Raw genomic sequence first — 21,341 nt, 5'->3', positions numbered from 1 at the left:
ATAAGCTGAATAAATAATAAGGAAGTATGTCTCTGCATCTATTAGACAAACTATAAAATCCGATCAGAGGGAAATCTTTCTCTTTTTGTATTTAAGAGAAAAAACAAACAAATCTCCTCCATGATTCTTTGTTAAATGCCCTCACCATCAGTTTTCTGACCCGGAGCTGAGGTTAAGAATGTGAAAGTGCTGATGTCTCCTGTGTTTTTTCTCCAGCCTCCTCTTCCCTCAGACCTTCGTGGGCTTATCTTTTTCTGTGAAGATAAACCAGGATGTGATACACCGAGAGCGGCTGCTCATTTATAAAGAGTATCACGTGCTGGAACAGTCTCTGGGATGTGGGTAATTTGTCTTTGTAAGCACCATAACAAAAGACTTATTATATAAAATAATAAAGAGGTGCAGCTTCACAGCAGACCAAGCTGCAATAATGAGCCAATTAAGAAAAAATAATTATTCTGGTAATTTAGTTATTAGAGGAGAGAGGCATTGTGTTGACGCATTTGAATGATTTCAGGCTTTATACCTTCTGGTTTTAGTGGGAGCTGCTTTTTAAATACCCAAGGGGAGGGTTGCTGGAGTAAAGTAAAAAAAAAAAAAATTATATAAAATAATTCACACGCTCCTGCTTTTTCATTCAGAGCTCTTATCGGCTCAGCAGGAAAGGGAAAGGTCCCAGCAGAGATTTTATTCTTCTTTTACCTCTTTCTGTCTGGGCTCTGGACATTCACTCCCTGCAGCCTCGACAAGTGAAGCTACTAAAAATATCTCAAGCCAGAGTCTGAATGCTGTTTTAAATTAATTCACTCCAACTACGTTCTTAGGCGTACAGCTCTTGCCAGAAAACTCTCCGCCTCGACGTAAAATGGTAATAAGGATGCCACAGACAATGAAATTGACGCAGATGACATCTGTTGCACCTAGCAGCAGAACGAGGCAGGCTGCTAATTTTATAGCTTTAAAAATACATTTCTGCTTCCTTCATTTCGCCTGATTTCATCAGGGACTTTCTGCAGAGGCAGTTGTTTTTGCTGACACTTTGCTGGCAAATTAGAGACATGTACGCTTTGTATTTTACTGCCATCGCTCAAGTGAATGCTTTATGTTTGACATAGCGAAATCTAAGTGTTTTGGGGGGAACTGTACTTTAAAAGCTCCAGAGCAATCGCTCCGCTACCTCCTGGTTTGAAAATGCAGCTATTTTTGTAATCTACAGCAGGTCTTTGCTACAGACTCCGGAGAATAAAACAAACAGGATTTTGCTAACACATTTAGCAGCCCTGCGTGCCTCTGAAGGTAGGCACGCATTTTTGGTGTTTCAGAGCAACACCAAAAATGTAAGACCTGCAGGCTGACAGTCAATCTTAAAGGTCAACACAAGAGGAGCTGAATATCCAACCTGATTTATTGCAGCTTCTAGGAAGAATTATATCTAACTGTGATGTTCACAAATGCTAGAAGAGCTAATCTGTTTGTATAATCTATCATCAGTATGTATCTAAGTTCAGCTAATATAGGACTGGATCAATAATACATCTCAATCCACACCTGATCAGATACTATTGATGGCCTTCATTGTGTGTTTAATGAAGCAGGCCTGTTCCAGCTCCTCAGCTCATTATTCTGAAACAGGCAATGCTAATAGCTCATGTGACACCTGTGGTTTTGTGAAACAGGCTTTCTCTCATGTCTGCAGGCTTGTTGTTTCGTTGTTTTTTTTATTATTATTATTATTATTATTATTATTTAGTTTTTCCCACTGATCTTACACGGCTCTTTGCAGCAGGCAAGTGTTTCTGATGAAGAAGCTCCAGGACCAGACATGGCCCCTCCACAGGAGTAAGTGCTGCACTAAAAAGACCCCCAGTGAGGAAACATTTCATCTCAGGTCATCAGCTGTTGTCTAAATTAGCCTCATATAAACTCGAGGGTCGTAAAATGTATGAAATGATTTTTTTATTAAAAAATTTAAACATTTTGACAACTTTACTTTTTATTGAACCTATATTTTGATTATCATCTTATCTCGCTCCTTTTAAATGTTCATATATTCAAAGATTACCTGCATGTTAACATTGTTTATTCAACATCTGTTATCTAACTCTCATCTGGGGCCAGAAGCCTAAGCAGAGATATCCATATCTCCCACTGGGTGCCAGCTCCTCCAGGGAAATCCCAAAGCGTTCAGCCAAGAGACACAGTCCGTCCAGCGTGTCCTGGGTCTCATCCAGGTGGGACGTCCCCGTCGCACCTAACCAATGAAGACTTCCTAATCAGAACCCCCGAGTCCTCAAGTGGCTCCTCTCAATGTGGAAAAGCAGCAGCTCTACTCCCAAAGCGCTGCTGCATAAGACTGACATGACACTGTCATAAATATGACATAGCACCTTTTATGAACATGAAGGAGTGTTCATGATTATTTTTGTACTAAAGTTGTACTAAAACTTGCATTGAAAGTCCATTAAAATGGTCAACTTTGCACTAAAAGTGTCATTATTTACCGAATGACACTTCATGACAACATTCACAAATACTCCTTCATGTTGATAACAGGTGTAATGTTGTATTTATGACAGTATTGTGTCAGTCTTATGCACCAACCTTCAAATAAAGTGTCACCAGATACATTAATGGAAATCGATCTTTTGTATAAACTCTCAGCAGAGGGAATGTCAGCAGCCATCTCACTCATGAACAAGAACAGCAATTATCACACATTGCAGTCATGACGGTGCCTGGAGTTCATTTGAACGACAGATTGACACTGCAGCTACAAGTCAATACAAAGTGTAGTACTATGCAACCATCCTGCAACAGTAAAAACAAAATCTCTGCAAGACTTCACAATGTTACAGCTTTATTACCAACATAAAAAACGAAGGCACTTGGAGATGAAATGACGTCATGACATTAACAGATGAAGGGTGAGATGATGACTCTTTTAAAATTTACAGAGGACTACCACGCAGCAACATCTTTCAAGAAGAAGATGAAGCAGATCTGAAATCAGAAAGGCAAAGCCCCAAAATCTTTGAAACTGGCTGTACCTGCAAGAAACCTCTGAAACATCTCACATCCACACGTGAACAATTCCTGTTAAAAGAACTGAATATTTAATTGGGTATTTTATGTTTTCTTTTCGTAAGACTGAATCAAAACTAGATGGAAGAAGGAGATGTTCGGTCAAACTTCAACAGGAAGGTGAATTAGATGACCAATCTGAACAGAGAAAAGTAGAAGTTGAAACCAAACCTATGGTGGAGACACACAGGAAAACCCCATACATATATTTTAATGAGCAATGTGATGAATTACAGTCTTGTCAGTAATGAGTTGTGTAGTAGATCCAATGTAAACACCTGGACTCCAGTGCTTGATTTCAAATAAATGTTCTGATTTGAAACCAGTGTTCAACAGAAACAAAGAAACTACTCTCATTGTCACATTTTTTTTTTCTTGAGAGGAGTGTATATTTTACAAAGCTACAGCATATTCAACTGTTAAGTAAAAACTCTTTAATTAATCCATGTCTGGGAACAACTTTTTTTTATTTATTCTTTTTTTTTAGCTGACCATTGTAAAGACGCAATATAAATGCTGAGGTCAGAGCTATTAAATGTTGGTCAAAACAAAACTATCCTCCAAACGAGCACAACCCACCCCATCTACACCACTAACAAGAGCTCTAAAATTACCATAGAGCTGCATCATCGTCATTAAGAATAAATATTAAAAACAACAGTGTGAGTTTGATTTGCTCGTCTGTCCTTGCTGGAGAGTTCACTCTTACTTTTTTGTCCTTTGTTGCTTTTGCATCAGATGAAGATTTTCCAATGTGTGACCTTTAAACCCACACAGTGAGCTCTCTTTCTGTCCTCAGCAGACGCAAGATGTGCAAAGTTCACCTCCGTTTCCACTGCCTGAAGGGGGAACTGAGTGGGCAACTGGCAAGCATTACTTATTAGCTGTTAAACAGGGGTGAGATAAGACAAACTAAATTATTTTGTTCAGGCTCTGGAGGCGTTCAGCTGTTTGTCTCATTTTTTTTGTAATCTGCTCACATCTGTCTATTTCAAAATGTATGCAGATTTTTCATCCTGGGGGGTGCTAGCTTGGGTTTTACAGATGTTGTTTTCAGAAGACGAGAGGGAAATTAATTATAGAAAAACAAACTGAGCGTCATAATAAATTTTGCTGCAGTAGCTTCTCAGAATGTGGAAACCTGCTGTTGGTTTTAGCGTAGAAAGGAAAATGGAAAACGCTCATTTAGTTTGCCAGATTCCTTTTTTAAAAAAAAACCTCTTACAGACACGGCGAGAAATCATCAGCCTATCAGAAGGTTGAGTTTAAAGAAAAAAATAATAATAATTTATAGAACAAGCTGTAGAAGAATTGGAGACAAGAAACACTGAGAAGACATAAAACGGCCCACACAGACCAGAGTCAAGACCCTGATGCAGCTGGGCTGCAAAAACAGCTACATCATCACAAAATAAGTATTTTTTTACAAATAGTATTCTTCAAGTGGGCTGCAGTGAAAATCTTTCCCTCAGTTTTTTGTGGATTTTTTTCTAACTAATCCCACAGGAGGAGATAAGACTTAAACTGCTATCACTGTGAGTGGATCTGATCTCGTATTTAATAGTTACTGACTTTGCTTTTAGATGATTGCAGGCGAAGGTCGGACTCTGTACGACAGCGGCATGAGCATGCAGAGAGAAAAGGTGGGAATTTTCTAGAGAGTGCAGACGGTTCCCAGCACACAACCCCTTATTTCACCACAGGAATTCAATCTTTATTGATTGTAAAGGAGATAGAAACAATCACTTACCTTCATAAAGTGAACCGGTTTCCAGAGTTGACAACTCTCACCCATTTTCTCACTCTGCCCGAAATGAAATTCACACCAAAACTGAAGTACTCAAAACAAAACGAGCATGTAAAAATAAGCATAGATAACAATTACATTTATTTTGTTTTAGAGAATCTTTTTTTTTTTTTTTTTTTTTTTTACTAAAATTACTTCCATCTTGGAGGTTGTAGCCTATGCATGTAGCAAAAATATATTTTTATTTATTTATTTTTTTTTGACAAAACTCAGGTAAAACATCCAGGAAAGCAGCTCTTCAGGAAACCACTGATGTGCATGAAAGAAAAAAAAAGGCAATTTGGCAGCTTGTTGTTTTCTTTTAAAATGATACTTAGAGCTAATCTGGCTTAAAAATGTCCATCAAGCTGTTTTTAAAACACTGATCCCTCTGCAAACCAAGCAACTCAAGCTGCTAGTGCGTGAATATTGACCGGAGTGGCTCATATTGTGAATCGTTGTCTTCCACAGCCTCCACTGACTGTTTGGCATACTAGGAACTGGATTTTCTCCAACCTTTGACTTTGCTCTATTTGAAAACTGTAGGCTAAGCTTCTTCTACAGGATAACACACATGACTGAGCTTTATGCCTGCTGGCTGTACTCTTGTGTGTGTTCGTGCGTCTACTTCATTACCAGCAGCCTGAAGTTCTGCTCTAAAGTTTGTCTGCTTCAGCTCCCACACTGTAATGAGCATAAACAAGTTTACATACGCAGGGGGAAAAAAAAAAAAAAAAAACCTTTCTGACTATTTTAAGCAGTCTACAAATAAAACACACCACGCCTCCACAGAACCACAAACACACACCATTTCCTCTGCCAATCGCCATTGATCAGTAGCACTTCAAATGTGTGAGAACAGAACAGAAGCAGCTCCTTTTTAAGCGTTTCTTCAAGCCCGTGGGCAGTGTAACTACCAGGATAAATAGTCAAGTGGGTTTTCTTGACGCACCCTGTGACGTGGCTCCAAATGGGCAAGTGGAAACACTTTGTTAAATCACGAGAACAGATGTTATTTGTCTTTGGCCATTGATACACTGCAGTAGCATAATGAATCTCTGTGAAAACAGTGTCTTTGGGCTCCTTACCATCAATTATTCAAGGCGCTTTATCACAGTTTCGGGGCATACTGCCAGTACCCATACAGAAATCTAAAATGTGAACCACCTCAAAGTGACAGTAAAAGTAGTACAGTGGTCCCCTTCAATCAAACAGTCACACCATTCCCAATGATTCTTCTAACATAATAAAACATAAGAGAAAGTTTTACTTAGTCATTCTTAGCTTTTCTTCCGTTCCTTTAAAGGTTTTTTTTTTACACTGGCGAAACGTTTCCATGTGTTTTCTTTGGAATCTATCAAATAATTGGGATTTAAATAGTTGTCAGTAAGGTCATAAATAAAAATATGCAGAGATTCTTTTCTTCAGCAAAATCAAGACAGTTGATATGAGCTGACAGAAAAGTTGACATAACTCAATCCAGTGGGGGAAACCTCTGTAAAAAGGCGCTGATCAGATGACCAAACTGAAGATGACTCTTTTCAGGAAAAGAAGCACAAGATCTACTCTGATTTCTCACTGGATAACCGTCCTGCTCACGGTATCGCTAAACCACAGTTCAGCAAAACAATGGAGAAAAAGACCAATACATCTCGTTCTTTCATGAGTCAAAGGGTTGGAATAAAGATGGACTTGTAAAATGAGAGGCTCCCTTTAAGGTTTATCTTTTGAACCAGATGAGGCCCTAGTTTGTCAATCTGTTCTCATCCCACCAACAATCTTGAAGAAAATATTTTAGATTCAGATTTTGAATGATGCTTTTTATTATTGTCCTCAAGAGTAAAATGGGCTGACAGCTTGATGTTCCTATTGACAGACATTTTTTGAGGAGCTGTCAACCAGCTGTCAGGGCTGCTGTAAATGTGGTGGCAATTAGAACAAGAAGTCTGTGACAAATATTTAGCAAAACCGCAACAATTGTTCATTTTCAAAGTGTAAAACTGGACTTTTTGTTTTGCAGTTTTGTATTCTTGAAAAGTGTACATTAGTAACAGATAAATGCATAATTTTGAAGGAATGTATTATCTCTTCTGTACATCCCAAACCTGTATCCCGTGGAAAACCCATCAGGGAGCAAAGCAAAGGTGTGTTACAGCAAAATTCAAGTACACCTATATCACTCAGTTGTAATGGTTTAATAAGCACAGAAGATTAATAATAATTTGTTTACTCCTTCCTTCAGGTGTTTGGGTTGCATCTGTTTCCATTAAAGACTAGTCTGGTTGATAAATTGGCTCACCTTCTTGCATAGATGGAGAGAATTAATGAACAGCTACAACCCTTGGTGCTCTCTATGAAAACTCTCAGCCCTCTTCTGCTAGGACTCCCCCTCTCCTGCATCTTACGCTGAGAAATTCAGAAACATTCAGAGCTCCAGAGGAAGGCGATTAATGTCATTTTTCTTCCTTCGTACAGCTCTGCTGCCACAGCAAGTCATATGATGATTGCTTGTGCATAATATGGATCCGCTAAAGCGCTTTCCTTTGCAGGCCTGTATAGGACTTTCAGAAACATTTTGATAATCTCAAGGAACTAATGAAATCAGTCAAACAGCCAAGTCCGCCCACACATGTGGGGCCTTATCATGGCTTAAAATTGAAGAAATAATCTTGGACGGATGCTGAATAAGAGGGTGGTCACTCAAGACAGAAGACGCAGCAGTCACACTGCTGCATTATCACATTGTGCAAGTGGGCTGGCCTGTCAAAAGATGACATACTGCGAGTATGCTGCGGACGACAGCTGGCAGGAATGGAGTAAAGAAGAAAAACAAAGACTTACTACGGAAGGATTGTAGAGGAAAGAGAGTGACATGGTAGGGAGAAAAGTAAGCAGATGGATCACTGAGATTGTTTGCCAAATTCTGGATTAGTATCTTCAGCAGTGGCCAGTTTGTTGTGAGCAAACATGAATATTTTTAGCTCCTCGCACATTTCCACAAATAACTCGGGAGTTTGTTTGCAGGACCGTTGCATCATCCCTGGAGAGACATAATAAGGCATAAACCTCCATCACCCCCGACTGAACAAATTTGTTGATTCTGATGAATGGGCAGAAAGACCAGGGCTGTTCTGCTCTTAATTCCCACGGGATGAATAAAAGGCGAAGCCAGGAGATGAGAGAATTTACAGGAAGGCTGGGTGTGGGATGGTTTAGTGGGGCCACTGATTTAATTTAGTCATCAAAGCGCAGCTGCATATTTCACAGGACTTGACACCTGCAATGCTTGTAAATACCTTCAACAAAATTTAAATGACAGCTTATGAGCAAATAAGGTCTCAATAAGTCAGTGAGGATCCATACAAGTGTTCAGAGTATTTAAAGCACTTCCTGTGATATTGGCAGCGACAGACTGCAGACTGTGCAGCCATCTGTTTTCTCTGCATCTCTGCCGCTGTTTGACAGCAGTTTTGCCTGGTGCCAACTTATTCTGCTGACCTCTGCGACCTTTGGCTTGACACCTCCTAACAGGGCTGCTTATTCCATCCTTGTTGCAATGTTTTCATGTAAAATCAAGAGAGGCAGGAAACTATACAATACAGCGCCCTACAAAATTGTTTATTCAACCTCAAAAATCTTTGCATTTTCCCACGTTGTAATCAAAACGATGTCATGTTTTTATTGTAGAGAAAAGGTTTGGCTGTATTTGTACTCTGAGTCATTTCTTTACAGCCACCTATTGCGGCAATTACAGCCTTAAGCACTTTGGGGTACGTTTTTACCTGATTTGCACAATAAAATAATTGTTCATACCAATCAGGTTGCTGCATCGCACCATCCGGCCTTCAGACCACCACCAACAGTCAAGGTTGGTGAAGTGTCCTCTTGTCCAAGGACACAATGATAGAGGAAGAGGGAATCAAACTGCCAACCTACTGATTGCAAATTCCTTCCACCATCACCACTGTCACATCACTTCAATGTGTGGTGTTAGTGTCTTGCACACTTAGTTATTGACAACCCAAAAGGTTCACCCATGTGTTTGCTGTGGGAAAACTGTCTTTGAACAATGGTTTTCTTCTTGCTGCAGAATAAAGGGCTGATTTGTGAAGAGTGTAGCTATTAGACCAACAGATTCTGCTCCTAATCTTTCTCCTGGGCTTTGGATCTTTGGTGTTCCTCCAGATGAGAAAGACCTGAAGCCTCTGGGATTAATGCTCACCTCTCAGGTTAGGCAGATGACCGCATATTCATAGGCTTGTCGCTGTGTCATTATTTTTCCCTTTTGAGATGATGGACAGAAATATTGTTCTCCTGGACATAGTGGAAGTTTGGGAGATTGTGTTTTATAGCTTTTCCTATAAATGTATCCCTAGCTTGCCTGTTGTGTCACTTGACCTTTATGCTTCTTCTGTGTGGTTGCTAATGCTCACTGAACCTCAGAGCTTTTCACAGAATAGCTGGACTCTTGTTTTACCAAAATAAATTACTTCTAAATGGGTAACAGATTATGTGGATTGTTTTAGTGGCATCACAGTAAAGGTGTCTCAGCACATAACCACGTATCATTTTACCTTGCAGTTATGTCCGGTTATGGTCTGTCACATAAAATCTCAATAAAATATATCGCCATTTGCGGTATGTTCACAAAGCGTGAAAATGTTTAATAGGTATAAATATTACTTCTCCCTACAGCATAGCAATCCTAAATATTCCATAAGATCAAAGCGTTGCTCAGGTTTAAACACCAACTGTTCAGCCGATATTAATTTTTTTTCACACCTCACTGATTGGCTGCTTAACTATGTCCTGACTGCGTACCGCAGCCAGAGCCCTGATCTGTGCAGAAGTGAGCCGTCAAAGTAATAACCAAATAATGTTTCTCGCAGCATGGACACGGGAGAGCAGGATAATTACCAGTAAAGCAGAGAGTTATTAAAGGACTCCACTCTAGGAGGAAGTGATACACAATGTGCCGTGGAATAGGGATTGTGCTCCAGTGAGAAGTATAATTACAAAACGTGAGCATTGTGAAACCAGATATGTGGGGGTTGGGCACTAACAGCTGCTGACATCACTACAGGGATGACCTCATTCAGGTGAATCCTCTTTCCTGCCTAATAACCTGGAAAACAAACACAACAGACAGGGTAATTCATTTATTGTTTTTTTCATGAACAAAAAAAAAACAATAAATGATCTGTAAATACGTTGGTGGTACATTTTTAACATCTATGCCACCAGTGACATATAAAGTCATAACTTTTATATTAAAAAGACAAACAAGCTTTTCTTGTTGGCTGGGGTCATTATTTGCTGGGGTATTATATACTGGAAAAAAAATCAGCTTACCATTACTGTTTTAAGAATAACAAAGTTTTTAGCTTTCTGATAGCGCCATCTTGTGGAAAAGGGCCATAATTCACCTGTTCCCTTGGAGACAGACAATGCTTGATGTAGTGAATCTTATTTATTTGTGATTCAATTCACACTAAAAAAAATGCTTTTTATGGTTGCTGTATACAATTCAAATTTCATCGCACTAACTTAAGAAATAGAGCATTGAACGAGTTAAAAACGAAAATGGTTACTGTCATGTTGAGAGTAAGAAAGACACCAAAAAAGGGAAAAAAAAGTCATATTCATAATATTTATAGATATGTATATGATAGATACAACAATATGTGCAATATGTAAGTTGTAAAATGCACTAAAATATGTGCAAAGTTCAGAAGTTTACAGACAGCCCAAAAATTTTACTCATCTAAAAGTAGCACTATATTCCAAAATATTTTTACTCAAGTATAAAAGTAGACATCCAAGAAATTACCTAAGAGTTTCAAAGTATTTTTAAGTAAGGCAACGTACGTATTGATTCCATCAAACAGGCAAAAATAGAAAGTTATGTGCAAATGCCTGTTTACAAACAAAAAGTCTCACTTTAACATAAATTGTAAGTTTGTATCTGTGCCTGGTGCATCTTTGGTTCAAATGTGTTTGTTCCTAATATAATGCAACTGGCAGGGAGTATCCAGAAACATTAAGTAAAAGTAGCCACAATTAATTATATGACTAAGGTAAAAAACACAATGTGGTAAGTTGCTTCTAAAAGTACATTTTTCCAATAAGTTATTCTAGTACATGTAAGTGAGTAAATTTAAGAAGTTACTACCCATTTCTGGCAAAGATGCAATATTAAACCTGGTAAAAGCAGAAAGGACTGGAGCTCATTGATCAGTTCATCTGTGCAGCTCCTGATTCCGCCATTGTTTGTTTCGAGATTAGATTGTAGAAACAAATATTTAAAGGTCATAATCGCTTTAAAATAACTATTTTATCAAAGATCTCGAAACTTCCCAGATGAAGTACCGCTGTTCAACCTCTAGATGGCAGTATGGTGCCCGACAAACAGCAAAGCAGCTGCCAGACCCAAAGAAAAGAAGGTGAAAACGGAAAAGGCGTTGAATATTCAATTGAAAACAGAAATGGCGGGGTATGATGGCACTGTAACTCTAAAAATAAAACACTGCGTCGGGAGTTAAGGATTTTGTTTTGGCAAAAAAATGTGAAAAACGGGAATATGAAGTCCAGCGAAGCAGCGCGGCAGGTTACAGAGTCCATTAGTGGTACAGCTATTTATAATGGATGCTTTCTAAAAGAAGACCAGTTAAGTGTTTACGCATTTATTATTTTCCTTTGAACATTTGCTCATAACTTCAGCTAGTATTCAAACAATACAATGCAGACTGTAACAGGCGGGCTTCTTAGCTCACATTTGAAATGATTTGTTCCTAAGCAACGCGTTAATACTGGAAAGAGCCTGTATTATTTATTTGGCTGATTTACAGCGAAACAACGAGCCATGTCTAATAATGGAAAAGTCATCCCGGACACCCCGCTGGTCGTGGACTTTTGGCAGGTTCGGAAATGTCCCGGCAGCCGGTTGTTTTTCCTGACCCACATGCACAGCGACCACACGGTGGGTCTGACCTCCACCTGGAGCAACCGACCCATCTACTGCTCCCCCGTCACTGCCGCCCTGCTCAGACTCAAACTGCAGGTGAGGAGGAGAGAACCATCCGCACGCATTAACACTGGAACCTAATGTACACACTTAATCCAAAACAAGAAAGACAAAATCCACTGGCTTGATATATGTATATTTAAAAAAACACACATCACAATGCATTGTCTTGAAACTAGAGTTTTAAAGCTCCATCGATTTATTAAAATGTTATAATATAACATACATGCAATAACATGCTTCGACTTAAATTTTCGAGTCACAGCCTCTGTCTTAATTGTACGTGTCTACAATACACAATTGCAAAGGACTGCTTGTAATATTTGGTTGGTGACATTCTGCATGTAAATAATGTATGTCAATATATGTTTGCCGCACAACTGCACAGATGGACCAAAGCAAGTGAGCATAAAGTAACAGTAGACTAGTGAGTTTCTCAGTAGATTCCAGCTTATTGTCAGTCCCGCTTGTTTTCTGTTTTATTTTTCACCTTATTTAGCTTTTATTTGCTAAATTACTGACTTCTTCTACGTTCTTTGAACTCTTACTGAACCCATTTTATTCACCATTCTGGTTCCTGTTCAGGTGAAAGAACAATGGATCCATCCTCTGGAGCTGTGTGAGCCATACCTGCTCCCTCTGGATGACATAGGCAAGGAGAAGCTCACCGTCACACTGATAGATGCCAACCACTGTCCTGGAGCTGTCATGTTTCTCTTTGAGGGCTACTTCGGGGCAATTCTCTACACTGGTCCGTATGCTCTTTACAGGAATTTGATGTCTTTCATTGATGCCACTGTTTTTCTTTTCTGTCCAATTGTGTGGTTACTCTAGGTTTACATTTAAAACTTTGAACTGTGTATTTTAGGTGATTTCAGATACACTCCTTCGATGCTGCGTGAGCCATGTTTAAGGACCAACACAACCATAGACATTCTGTACTTGGACAACACCAACTGTGACCCCAACCGCACTCTGCCATCCAGACAGAAAGCCACTCAGCAAATAAAAGAGATCATCCGCAGAAACCCCGACCACAACGTTGTTATAGGTGAGTTTACACAGAAAATGACACGGCCCAAAAAATAAGCTCTTATCTGATCAGATGTGCTTACAAGTCCTTGATATGCGTTGGAAGTTTTTCTTGCAAATCGTCATGGTAATGTTACAAACTTTAGTGTAGGATATTTCAATTTTAGCCCTTAAGAAGTTTTAAATAAGTTTAATATCTACTATCCAATGTCCTAATTTACCTTTACAGTTAGCAAAATGTTGACAGTTGCTCTTTAATTGCTTCTTTTGAGAAATTATTGGCAGCATTCACATTTAACATGTCCTGTAATCCAGGGGGAAGAATTAAGGGATGACAATAGAGCACTTGATGAAGAGCGTTAACCATCACGTCTAAGAGAGTTTTAAGTTTAACATTAAGCCTTGACTAACTTGTAGAAAAATATTCTCCATAAGCTGGCCTATTAAAGCATGTATAGGGAGATTACATGTAATTCTTGTTATTTACATTGAGCTGGTTTGTTATGAAAATAGTCAATATCTAACCAAGTTTGTCTTGATATCAGGATTGTTTGTAGTTGATGCAAACTTATCAAGATTAATTGTTATGAAGCTTAATGTGTACAAAAGACCTCAAAGTAGAGTTTTAGTTGTCATATCAGAGCTACACAAATAGTACTTTACCCACATAACATTATATTTAACTTGCTTTATTAATTAAAAATATTATGTAAGAAATTAGCAGTTAATGAGAAATTAAAAAAAAAATGGTGAAAACTGATAGAAACTATGAGAAATTAAATCCAAATCATTGTTTCTGTGGAGACCTGATCAAGTCACATCAGATTTGTCAAAACCATTGATTTTTAAAATTTTTTTCTGTCTCACAGGCATTTATTCTTTGGGCAAGGAGACTCTGTTGGTTGAGCTGGCGATGGAGTTTAAGACCTGGATTGAAGTGAATTTCGAGAGAATGGAGACCCTCAGAGCTCTGGAGCTTCCTGACATCTTCACCACTGAGCCCGGGGCCGGCCGCATCCGAGTGGTGGACCAGTCCAAGATCTGCTCAGCGGTGTTGCATGAGTGGAACAAAGAACAACCCACACTGGCCATCTTACCCACCAGCAGACCTCTCATTTCCTTCCATCCCAACGTCTACGTAGTGCCATATTCAGACCACTCCTCCTACCAGGAGCTGGAGGATTTTGTCTCGGCGCTCAGACCTTCGTCCCTTGTACCCATTGTTGGAAGCTGCCTACCTGGAGGCCTGTCTGCCTTACTGCCGCACAAGAAACGCCAAGACGTCCATGTGCCCGAGTCAGTCCGAGTCTACATGTTGAGACAGCCCGAACGGCAGCTCGGCTCCTCAGGGTACAACGGCCTCTGTCGCAGAAACCTCAGTTCTCTTGCTCCCAGAGGAGTGATATTTGATACTCCTGTGAAAAAATCTAGGAAGTTGTATGAGAAAGCCTGTGAGGAAGAAGACATAGAGCAGGATGGATCTGAGGAAGATATTGACACAGAAAGCAGCGAAAGAGACTCCGACTGTATTCTTGTTGATCCGAGCATAAAACTCACCCCTAACAAAAACAGAGAAGGGGACAATGAGGAAATAGTTTCTGGAGAACTGGCGATGATAGAATCGGTGCAGCTTGGTCAGCTCACTGAAAGCAGCTTTGATCCAGTGCTGACAAACTCAAATACCTTCAGGACAAGGCAGCAGTTGGAAATTAAGACGAGCGTAAATACACATGGGCACAAAGGGCGCGGGGACGTTGAGATGAGCCAAACACTGGCAGATCACGATGCCACGAGTGAGCACAGCTGGGGGGATCAGAGCAGCGCTTCAGCTTTATTTAAAAATAGTCCTGATAGAGCCTCCCTTGGTTCAGATGAGGTGTCCCGCGAGAGTACGGAGAAGCTTGAAAACATCCTTCTGAAGCGTCTCCCCTTCTCAGAGAAGGACTTTGTGTCTGGAGGCCTCCTTTCACATGACTTTGTGCGTCAGTTCACCCTCTGCCCTGTGAAGGACTCAGAGGAAGAGGACGTCTGAATCAACGTTAACACTTTCGGATTGCTTCGGTGGCATTTCCGGCTCACTCGAGCGCTACCATCACTTTGGTTTCTTATTTTTCATCGTCATCGAGAGTGTTTTCTGATTTGAGCCGAGCGCGTAGTGACCGCAGAGCGGCATTAGATCCAACTCACACAAACAGGGTTTTATTATTTTTATCATTGACAGTCGATGGGGATTTGGCACCACTGTGGGGCGGGCTCCGGGTTCTGCGGGTCTTTAGTGGATTTTATCCTTCCTCAGAATCTCAGATAATTTCCTGTGTTTTAATTAGGAAATTATCTGAAGGAGAGACTTGCCCACCTGGCTCAAACACATTTACCCTTCACTTTCTGCTCTCGCTGTGGAAGACAGCCAAAGTATTTTTTTGTAAGTGTGATTTCAAACTGTTTTGTACCTTTTGATGAGGAAAATAAAGTACCTCCGAAAACATTTAGACTATGAACACATTCGCTGCTTTTGTATCACAGCAGACAAATTGTGACGATCTTGACCTTGGTGATCAAAACTACTTCATTTTTAGGCATAAGTAGGTTTTAATTTTACCCTAAAAATGTAACCTGATATAAACAAAATGTCTGTTTAGCTTTTTTAACTTTGTACTATTTTCATCCCTGAGTGGAAGCATTTTCTTAGTTCTGGATGGAAGATTCACAATTTGTGATAATTTGTGAAGCAAAGAAATTGATGATGTTTGTTTGTTGTTCTGATTATTATTTATAAGGGGGGCTGATTCCACACTTTTAATTACTACTGAGGAGATAATAATACTTCCTGTGATTAACATGTCTGAGTGTTTTTGAGAGTATTAACAGAGCAAAATGGCGCTTATAATAAATGTGTTCAGTCGTATGCAGGGAGAAAAATCAGTGCTAATGTTTCCGAGAAGTCTTCATGCTTTGAAATGTTTTTTTTTTCTAAACTGTAAACAAATACTCAAAAGTTTGTAAGCCTTCTTTCATAAGGTAAAATTGTGAAATAAAAATAGTTATATTCAAATAATGACAGATGATGAATATTGATGATGAGTCCCTGTGGTTACATTTTTCTTTCCTTGTTGAAATTTGCACAAATACTAACAACACTGAGTGAATATTAAGTTTCTTTTCATGTTGCTTCATGTTTTTTATGTAGTTTTTTTTTAGATTCTTTATGTCATTAAAGTATTTCTTTAATCTGGTTCTGGCTGTTTTTTTGTTTTTTTCACACTACCAGATTATACTTTAATATGGTGTCCATAATCCTTCTTTATGTCCCCATTCTAATTTTGTTAATCCCCTGCGGCTCAGGTGAGTAATATAATTCAGTGTTTCTAAATTACTATTTGTATTTAAATAAATTTTAACCTGTGGTTTTATTTATAAAACTAAAATTAAAACTCCTGTTTAGCTTTTATGTCAGGATTTATTTAAGGTAGATTTAAAAAAAAATGTGTCGAGCTTACTATGTATCGCCTATAAAAGCATATGAGCGTATTTTAATAAACCAAACATTAAGATTAGTGAAATGATGTGCAGCACATCACAATTTTACACATAATAATACAAACTCCTTATTTGTGGATGTTAATTTAATATTTCTACAAACTTTACGTGGCATAATGAACTCCATTGCTATGCATGAGGGTGCAGAGACTGAGTAAAATCCATTTGGAGCAATTTCCTGTTGTAGTGTCATTATTCTCCCCAAGATGGTAGTAGTTGGTCGAAAAATATGGACTGTACACATTTTGTTTTATTTTGAATTTAGGATTTGGTCGTTTTTACTGGTGAAACTAAAAGTCAGATCTTTGTAATTTACCTTTTTTCATGTACAATCTTATTAAAATAGTATCTGAGGTGTGTTTCCACAGACCAACCCACCCTAGAAATTACCTATTCAGTCGGTAATGTTGCTTCAACTGAGCTGCTTGAGAACACACCTGTTGTGGCATTCTGCAGGTTATTTGTCACACTCGGTGACTATTCCAGCTGTCTTTCTACCAGGAAACATCGGTAGTTTGAAGGCCAGCATAGATTATTTGACTAAATTCCTTTGTCAAATAATCTCGTCTGAGACAAGAAATCACAGCAGAATGGTGGATAAATGTAAAACAAACAGGGAAGTTAGCTAGCAGAACTCCAAAACACACTGGTACAGAGTAGGTACTCTTTTCCTTCCCAAGCGGAAAGAAAAGCAGAATGACTGATGCTTTAAGCAAACAATGCAATCAATCCAGCTGTATAAATACGCTCAGCTGGCTTTGGTCCTAACACATTCCTTCAGGCTGGGCACTGAGAGGATGTCCCCTGTCACAGCTCTCTGAGGTATCATGTGGTGGCATGATCATAAAGCCTCTGTCAGTGGGCGGTGGGGCTGTCATGAGCTGCCAACAGGAGTGTCCTCACTTTCCTTCTGTGCTCATAAAGGATGAATGACCAGTCATTGTATGATGTTTCCTGGGGTGGTGCAGCAAATAGAGCTCAGGCTGATGGGATGGATGGATGGATGGATGGATGGATGGATGAAGCAGTAAATAGAAAGATAAGAACCCTTGATGCTGAGTAAATATAATTTATTTTGCATTTTGTTAAGTTAAAACCACAACCCTCAGTTTATTTTATTAGGATTTTATGTAACAGAGCAACACAAGCTTGTAGCACAGCTGTCAAGTGGGACGGAAATGTCACAGGCTTTTACATATTGCTGATATTAATATTAAAAATCTGAAAAGTTTGGTCTGCAAATTGTTTTATATGTATATTTATATTTTAAATCTGTTCGCTGCGAGCAAAGCTGTACAAACCTGGTGAATAAATCACATGCTAATTCTTCTCCTGCAGAGCATAATTTAATTGTATGAAAAATGTCTTTAACAGAAATAAATACATTATCCCAATAAAATGTAGTGAATAAAAATGATATAAATTAACTGTATTTTATTTTCTTGGTGATTAAAACAACATTCCTCGCAAATAAAAGTCACTATTCACGCTGACTAAAACCTCAAAAAAATAAGCAAAATGTAGAAACTGGAAGCTGGTGGTGTGTATATTTTAATTTCTTCATCTTGATGCATTGGCGCTACATCTGTCCTCCACATTCAAATGAGCGAGCATACTTGGCAGATCACAGGCAGATATGCACCATGATTTGGAAAATTAAGACATTTAGTAGTCCTTAAGAAACACCAAACTCAAGGAATACAGTTAACAACATTCAATTTATATTTACTTCCCCATTAAATTTAACATAATCTGAATTTCATCTCTTTCCCATTATAGGGGAATGGCACAGAAACAAATTCTGACAATATCCCCCATTACTGCCACCTAGTGGTCTGTCTGTTTCTCCAAACTGTCGCTCTTGTGACAGTTTCTGTGACAATTTGATGAGCTCAGTTGACTTTAGTTGGTGAATTAGTGGGAAAGCCCGGCTGTCAGAGATCCAGCAGCAGATCCAGTTGCGTGTGAATTCCTTGTCTTTCAGCCACAAAATGAAAACCGGTCATTTGTGTGAACTTAACTCTGGATCATTATAAATAGCATGCCAGGCTTTGAACATTTTAAGGAGAGTGATGCTCAGTCCATTATCCAAAAATGGCATAACTGCAAAAGGCTCAAGATGCAGACATCCACCAGAAATGACAGGCTGGCCAAGGTTAGCATTAATCAGAAAAGCAACCAGGAAGTCATGGCAAATCTGAAAAGGCCTTGCAGAGATCAACAGCTGAAAAAAAACAAAACACAAAAACCATTTAAAACTCATAGGGGACAAAAAGAAAAAAAAATGGGGACACACTGTTCCCATCTGATGAAACAAAACTGAGCTTGTTGGATTTAGAGTTAATTGTGCATGAGTCTGAACACAACATTCCCACAGCGAAACGTGGGGGAATGGCACCCAGGTTTCACAGGGAGAAACATACAGAGTGGCTGTTTATCTTTAGCATGAATGAAGCTGAAAATGTGGCTGTTCTGGAAGAAACTCTGTCAAATTTGTGCTTGAACAAAATATGAAAATGCAAAATGCTGTGAATACTTTATCATCGTATATCTCACTTTCACAGTTCATTCCACATCCTTGAGTGTCCTGAGGTGAAGGAAAGATCAAAACCATTGTAGACATCTGCTCAGGGACTCAAATAAATCAGATTTGAGGTTTAAAAGAAAAAAAAAAGAAAAGAAAAGGAGCATGTGGATTTATTGGTCTGTGTTTGCTGATAATGATAACTCAGATTACAGCCGTCGGTAATCTGTCTTGGCAGCAAGAAGGTCGGATTCTGATCTCTTGTGATTGGTCGAATTGAAACTGGGATGAGACTGGACATGAGCGAAAACTTGCATCAACATTTTAGCGAGCTTAACATTCAGCTCCACTCTCAGGCGCTATTTCAAGACAGAAGACGGTATTACAACGAGGTGACAGATGCTAATATGAAGCTCACGCAAGGAAATGGGGTGTTACACACCGCTCACACAACATCAGCAGGGTATTAGGGCTAACCTAATGGACTCCACACCATTACTTCAACGAGGAAATCCTGAGGACAGCCCCACCTGCAAGGCCAAGCCACCTCACCAGGAGTCACACTGCTTGCAATGAGGCTGTGGTAATTCACTCATCTCTCTCTTCAGATCAATATTTCCATTAAGTGTTGTGATCTGATGCTCTCAGACTCTGGCTACTTAATCACATATGTAACAAATTACAATTTTACAGAAAATAATTGCCACGTCTGGGGAAAGCAAAGTGAATTTCGCTCAGAATCAGAGGGTGGTTGGTGGGAGTTCTTCTTTCTTCAGCGAGCTGTGGAGAAGAGAGGCACCCAGCTGCGTAAATTATTGCTCTGATCCGGCAAAGAGCTCTCTGACTCCACTGTGACTTTGTTAGGGATGAAAAATCACTTCTCCCTCCTGACCCACTAATAAAATAAAAGTTCAAACAGGAGGCAGTTCAGCAGGTATCTCTGTAAGAAACAACTGGGTGACTTAGATTATCAGCCACAAAGCAGCTTTTTGCTTTGTCCAAAGAGCTGAGATTAGTTTAGAATAATTTTTACCTTTTGAGTGTACATGCTCCATTTTCCAGACTCTCCTACTATATATGTGCTGATAAATTTATTCCAGACTGTCTCATTACATATGCAATGCACTTTCTGAAGGAGATTTCTGAACCTCTTCGCCCAGCAGGTAAAGTTACCGAGGTTTTATTGATGCTGACATGTCAGAATTTTTTTTTATTTATTTTTTTGCAGGATGACTTCTTTATATTCCCCAGCAGTCTCTGCACCATTCAATATCTGTCTGTCACCCTCTGGGAAAGTTCTGTCTCAGTGTATGAACGCTTTATTTATTGTATAATATTTCATTCGTGCACAGTAAATTTATTTTTGTTTGTATGATTATATGATGTTTTATAAAAGCAAATAGTTTCTGACTGTTTTGATTATTGACATCAGATTTGGTTCAAATAACCATAAGTTAGCAATAATACTACTCTCAGGTAACGTGGCTGTAGAAAATGTGCTGAAGCAATAAATAGCTTTAGCAATTATTGCTAAATGATGATAATTTTATTACTGGTTGTTGTTTCAGTCTATAGTAACTAGTTTTGTCTCCATGCAAAGAGAGAAAAAAACGTCCTAAAACAATTAGATCTATTATGTTCATAACAAATAGATAAGGTTTTAGAACTACCAATTTTAACCGCTGTTATCTTTTTCCCCCCATCACATTTTTCTTATTTTGTCATTTATGTAGTCTGTTCAGAAAGTTTATATGTAACTTTGTGCAGTTTGTGGGTTTGTTTATTAAATGCTCATTATTCTGGCCTGTAAAGTAAAATTGTAGTGCTACATCTTTCCAGACAAGAGTTACCCAAACAGAAATAAAACCCCCATAAATTTATCATGTTTTTTGCTTGAGATCAAATGATCAAAAAGCATATTAAGACGCATGACAAAAACATGATCAAATGTTCTACATGTGACGACAACAACAGAACAAGATGAAGACATAAAAAAAGTAAAAATGTGTAACTTGACTTGCAACATGCGTATTGCATTTAATTTGGATGTACCTGGGTATCACATGTTATTTTTGGGGTTTCACATGAGCTTTATGTGTTGTTTAAAGTCTTTCATTCATATGGACATCACATGTAGTTTATGAATTAGACGTGTATTAGCCCGGTTTATCAGTTTTCATATGGGCATCATATGCTCAACACTAACCAGTAAGAAATAAATGGGTGTGAAAAATACGCTCCTCTGACAGATTATGGGGCTCGCAGGATGAGAAGGGGCTCCTTCTCATCCTGTTACGTGTTGCTATTTTACTGTAAAGACTTTTATTAAAAAGAGAAGACATCTGGGTTTTGATTAG

At 38.9% G+C, this 21,341-nt stretch overlaps 1 protein-coding gene across 2 annotated transcripts; it reads left to right on the top strand.

Moving 5' to 3' along the window:
- The first annotated feature begins 11,318 nt into the window (after positions 1-11,318).
- On the top strand, positions 11,319-15,970 carry dclre1b (DNA cross-link repair 1B). Of its 2 annotated transcripts, XM_015047027.1 has the most exons (5): positions 11,319-11,533; positions 11,716-11,927; positions 12,477-12,642; positions 12,760-12,942; positions 13,793-15,970. In XM_015047027.1, exons 2-5 carry the CDS (start codon positions 11,730-11,732, stop codon positions 14,953-14,955), a joined length of 1,710 nt encoding a protein of 569 aa, XP_014902513.1. In that variant the 5' UTR covers positions 11,319-11,533; positions 11,716-11,729; the 3' UTR covers positions 14,956-15,970. The 2 variants fall into 2 exon arrangements, with proteins under 2 accessions (XP_014902513.1, XP_014902512.1); XM_015047026.1 differs by having other exon boundaries at positions 11,320-11,927.
- The last annotated feature ends 5,371 nt before the right edge of the window (positions 15,971-21,341 follow it).

The sequence above is a fragment of the Poecilia latipinna genome, unplaced genomic scaffold (assembly GCF_001443285.1).
Source record: "Poecilia latipinna isolate Pla-1442-1.1 unplaced genomic scaffold, P_latipinna-1.0 Scaffold804, whole genome shotgun sequence".
NCBI lineage: Eukaryota > Metazoa > Chordata > Actinopteri > Cyprinodontiformes > Poeciliidae > Poecilia > Poecilia latipinna.
The sequence above is the reverse complement of the archived record's forward strand: the minus strand, read 5'-3'. Positions and strand labels throughout refer to the sequence as shown.